The sequence below is a fragment of the Rhodnius prolixus genome, unplaced genomic scaffold (assembly GCF_049639745.1).
Source record: "Rhodnius prolixus isolate KJV_2025 unplaced genomic scaffold, Rpr scaffold_17, whole genome shotgun sequence".
Lineage (NCBI taxonomy): Eukaryota > Metazoa > Arthropoda > Insecta > Hemiptera > Reduviidae > Rhodnius > Rhodnius prolixus.
The window spans coordinates 3,904,641-3,909,681 of NW_027411626.1; the positions used below are offsets into that span (position 1 = coordinate 3,904,641).

At 31.5% G+C, this 5,041-nt stretch overlaps 1 protein-coding gene across 5 annotated transcripts; it reads left to right on the top strand.

Annotated features, from left to right (window-relative positions):
• Positions 1-11: 11 nt before the first annotated feature.
• LOC141459730 (succinyl-CoA:glutarate CoA-transferase-like) lies at positions 12-4,731 on the top strand. Of its 5 annotated transcripts, none has more exons than XM_074139103.1 (4): positions 12-154; positions 2,079-2,187; positions 2,966-3,127; positions 4,484-4,731. In XM_074139103.1, exons 1-4 carry the CDS (start codon positions 74-76, stop codon positions 4,597-4,599), a joined length of 468 nt encoding a protein of 155 aa, XP_073995204.1. In that variant the 5' UTR covers positions 12-73; the 3' UTR covers positions 4,600-4,731. The 5 variants fall into 5 exon arrangements, with proteins under 5 accessions (XP_073995204.1, XP_073995206.1, XP_073995205.1 ...); XM_074139105.1 differs by lacking the exon at positions 4,484-4,731 and adding an exon at positions 3,625-3,927; XM_074139102.1 differs by lacking the exons at positions 2,966-3,127; positions 4,484-4,731 and adding exons at positions 650-829; positions 923-1,221 and having other exon boundaries at positions 23-154; positions 1,319-2,116.
• The last annotated feature ends 310 nt before the right edge of the window (positions 4,732-5,041 follow it).

Sequence of the window (5,041 nt, forward strand, 5' to 3'; positions counted from 1 at the left end):
AGTGTTCATTGTATTTTTGTACTAGATAAAATTACCAAGGTTCTTTGCAACCTGTATACAAATATTTGTATTTATGGCTGAAAGAACGAGTGAAGCAGTGGGAACTAGCACACAGACGGTAACACTTGAGCACGTTGATGAGAGAGCTCCTCAAGTAAGTAGTTTATTGTTTTAATTGCTTAAAAATTGTAAAAACAAAATTAGGAAAGTATGTGGAAACATTGCAACAAGCAATCTTTTCGGTTCTATTCTTCCACCGCGCTGGAACAGATAAAAGTATTAGATCTGACTAGACTAGTTGCAGGCCCATTATGTACTATGATATTAAGTGACCTTGGTGCAAAAATTATTAAAGTTGAAGTGCCAGGTACCGGCGATGAATCTCGTAATTGGCCACCGTATTTAAACAGTGACAATAAAGAAATGACTTGCTATTTTGCCTCATTAAATAGAAATAAAAAAAGTATTTGTATTAATTTTAAATCAGATGATGGTATAAAAGTGATGTGCGATCTTGTAGAAAAGTGTGATGTTTTAGTGGAGAATTTTGTACCCGGCAAATTAGATAAATTGAGATTAGGTTATGATCAATTGAAAGCTAAAGTACCACGTTTGATTTATTGTTCATTGACTGGATTTGGAAATCAAGGACCATACAAATTTAAACCTGGGCTTGATGTAATAGCAGCATCCGTAGGTGGTTTGTGGCAGATTACAGGCCCATACGGTGGCGAACCTTGTAAACCAGGAGTTGCGATGACCGATATTGCGACTGGACTTTACGCCCATGGAGCAATACTTGCTGCGCTCTATGAAAGGAATAAAACTGGTAAAGGACAGAAAATTGATTGTAACCTTTTATCAACCCAGGTAGCTGGCTTGATAAATATTGGAAGTAATTATTTGAATTTAAACATTGAAGGAAAACGTTATGGTACAGCCCATGAAAGTATTGTTCCAATGCAAGCTTTTCAAACATCAGACGGTTATATCACAATAGCAGCAGCCAGCAATGCGCAGTACACTTCACTTTGTAAACAATTAAATGTAGAAGAATTAGCTGTTGATGAAAGATTTAAAACTAATGAACTTCGTGTGAAAAATAGAGACATTTTAATTGAATTACTTAAACCATATTTTCGCAAAAGAACTACTGCAGAATTAATGAAAATATTAGATGGTGGTTCATGCCCTTTTGGACCAGTGAACACAATTGAACAAGTAAGTAGGCAAGCAAACAAATGACCTTAGTTTCAAAATGTTTTTGTTTTGTTTTATCGAAATATATTTTTAATTACGTTTGTGTTTATGTTCCTAGGTCTTTAACGACAAACATATAAAGGAGATTGATCTTGTGCATGAGACGAAAACCTCCAAAGGAACAAGAGTAAGAATGGTTGGGCCACCAGTGGTATATTCTGTGAGCCAAAACGCGGTTAGATCTCCTCCACCATATCTAGGTCAACATACCCGAGAAATACTTACTCAAGAACTGAAATATCCTGAACCTTTAATACAAAAATTATATGAAGAGAAAGTAGTGCAATAATTGTACTGAAATATGTCCATATTGTCTAGATGTATCTAATCTATTAACTAATTAGTGTTTACAATTTAATCAATTTAATATACCTAAAAAATAATTATATTTATCAAATACATTGTATTATTTTTAATTTAGAATTTTGTTGCTATTAATCTCCCCCAAAAAATGTATAAGAACTCGTAAGTATTTAGTTCAAATTCTAATTTTAGTTTTATTCTAATGTGTTCGTCGCAGTGTTTTTAACATCTTAAATTGATTTAAAAGTCGTGCATCACTTTACTTTTACAGATTTTGTATCTTAATTAAATTTTAAAAAAATAAATAGAACTAATCAAGATCATTTACGTGTGGTAATTGCCCTTCGCACTTAATATCTGTTCTCTGATTTTGTGTTTTAAAAATACCGTACTTATAAGCTGTAAAAAATAATTACATGGAATTTGGATTTAAGCTGATACCTAGAATGGTGCACTGTTTAATTGTTGTGTACAAATGTTATATTTTCATAATTTTTATTTGGTATTATTTCCAGGAAGTGCGAACCGTAAGGTTAACTCTAAGGAAAACCAAGCCAGCAAAACAAGTCAAATGGTCCACGGAAACTGTTGACAATGAACATTTAAACAGAAAAAAATCAAAATGTAAGTTTTTTTTTTTTTTAGCGGTTGGTTCTATAATGCTGGATATCATTGATATTTTTATTCCATTTAATCTAAATTGCTTTTGGATTTTCAATTCATTTTCAGTGATTTATTGATCAGTTTTGTGAAGAGAATAATTAGAAGTATAAATTAATCAAGATGCACATTTAAATTTTTCATTTACTGTCTGTAACCTCTGGTGAGGAAAGTATTGCTTGGATTTGCTTGCCGAAATATGGGGTTCGAATCTAGTTGCCGTCCCTTGGGACCTCTTTAGTTTCTCTGCCTAGGAGATTCTTAAAGCTCACTTTTCCCAGTGATGACAGGCAGTGCTTGAAAAGACTTCATGCGCCAAAGACACCAGATGTGGTCGCGCCAGAAATTTAAAAATATATAATTATTTTAATTCTGTACCTATTTGAATTATTTTTGTTATTATATTTCTCAATGCTGTTTGGCAAAAAATGCATTTGATAAAGCAATATTCTGAAATAAATGCGAAAAGAGCGTATGGATTGGTGGATCATCAGTTGACGACATTTTAAGAACTGATGGATTGACAGCTTATTTCTCCGAAAGAAGATGTATGAAGAAAGAAGAGCTATATGAATTCATTTTACAGTTTGAAAATTGTGTCATTTGTTAAAATTAAAACTCTTAAACCTCCAAACTCTTTATCATTGGCCAATTTTCATTTATCATTTATTAAGGTGATTTTGCTAAAACCAAACTGTTTCTTTTTGTACATGTGTAATATTCTTCTTTTTTTTTTTTACAGGTTGTTGCATTTATGAAAAGCCCAAAAATTTTGGTGAAAGTTCATCGGAGAGTGATGATGAATGTGAAAATTGTTTCGGCCATGTAGAATTAAGAAAGAAAAACAAACGTCCACCAGATGATTCTACATCAACGTCCGACGATGACGATGAAGATGGCGAAGGTAACAGTAAAGATGGTGCCGCTGGCGGCGAAAGTAGTAAATCTTCTAATGTTAGCCACTCGGACAATCCAATACCATCCGACTCTGTTGGATAAATACTAAATATTAAAAATAAGATTTGACTGCATGGGTAAATTAAAAAAGCAAACTAAACCTTTGAATTTTTTTTTTTTTTTTTTGCTAATAGCAAATTAATGTACTTTTTTTTCTTGTTCAGCTCACTGTGGATGTTAAAAATATTTTTGAATGTTAATATTTAAAAAAATTGTTGCTTCAGAGATTTAAAATAATAATAATAATAATTGGAAATGCGTATCATAAAAAGCACAGAAATAGCGTTGTCAAAAGATATATCTTTCTGTGTATAAAAAGTATTTAATAATTTATTTATTTTTAATATTTTCCATTAAATTTGCTTCAATTTTCCTAAATCCTCTTCATCATATTGGCATTGGCTTGATTTGATGAGTGAAGTAAATAAATGATTTTTTTTTCAGGCACTTTTAATTGCCATCATCCGAAAATTTGGATGTCCATGTAAACCTTTTACTCTAAAAACCTTAGACGCAAATTTTCGGATTTTAGTCTGTTATGCAAGAGTGGCAGTATGAATAAGGAAGATACTCTTGAAAAGAAACCATCTTTATTGTTCAGGAAGCCCTAGAGTCTAGACGATTGAAAACAAAATTCTCCAGAAGCGCCTATATCTTTATCGCATTTACTTATCAATAAGTTTTCAATAATTCTCTTTATACATGATGTAAACCTGTTACTTCATTAAAAACAATTTTTCACAGTAATCTAAAGATTCATTTGTGAGGAATTGTTTATCATTTATTTTTGGGGAACTGATATATCTAATCAAGAGCGAAGAGCAATTTATTTTTCAATTCCCCCCTCCCATTTACTTTTCCCAAGTTTCGACTTAGGATCTTCAAAGTTTTTTGCATGTTTTTTATATAGTACAACTTTGATTTTATCCGCCGTAGCACGCATGTATATTGTATACCTGACCGTATTCGGAATTGCATCCATCATCAGAGTTGAGGAGATTTCGACTTCAATTACGTCACCGTCTAGCACTACACACTTCTTTGTTTTCGTTTTGAATATACGGGAACAAATACTAATCAAAATACGCCATAAAGTGGCCAGTACGATAGTAGTATGCTCGGCACAGTAAATTAAATAAAATATTACTGAATTTGCCAATAATTTCTTTCCTACAAGCCATTTGGCTTCTTTTACTTGGATTATTTTAATTGGATTTTGTTTTTTAAATATTTAAATCTTATTCAAAAAAAATAATGGTATTATAAGAATAAATATGCCCTGAAAAGTATCAGTTTTTTGCAGGTTATCTGAAAGTACTTTTTATTGCTGATGTGCAAAGGAGAAACAAAATCCTATTTGCCGCAATTCAATTGTTGACTTTAAGAGTTGTCACTCTTCTAGTACAAGATGCTGGATAAGTTTTTAAAGTATCACAAGAAGATAATAAAATATTTTGTATTGCCTCTAGAAGAAAGCCCTGTAGGAGGTCAAGCCAAGTAATATTCTCTTACGTTACAAAGTCACATTTGTTAAGAGAAATTTTGATTATAAAGGCGGATTTAATTATTAAACTTTGATTTTATAAAATAAATTGAAATTATGATTTTATTGTTATTGCACTCATTTAGTATACCCTACTTCTGATCTTAAACAAGTCACGAAGTTATAAGGAACATAAATATGGCTTGGCTATATTAGCGTCGCCCCCTTCCGAAGAGAATTCCTAATGTTATAAATTTTGACATTTGCAGTAAATTAAATGCAATGTAAAAATCAAAAAAATAATTATTATGCAAATCTGAAATGCATTCCAAACAAAGTGTAATAGAAATTATTATTTTTTTAAGGTTTCCTGCTCCA

What these genes read in the sequence shown, in the direction of transcription:
- LOC141459730 (XM_074139101.1), top strand. Translation starts at nt 757, where the DNA reads ATGACCGATATTGCGACTGGACTTTACGCCCATGGAGCAATACTTGCT. An exon ending in CAGTGAACACAATTGAACAA is followed by an intron (nt 1,222 to 1,318) that starts GTAAGTAGGCAA and finishes TTATGTTCCTAG; the next exon opens with GTCTTTAACGACAAACATAT.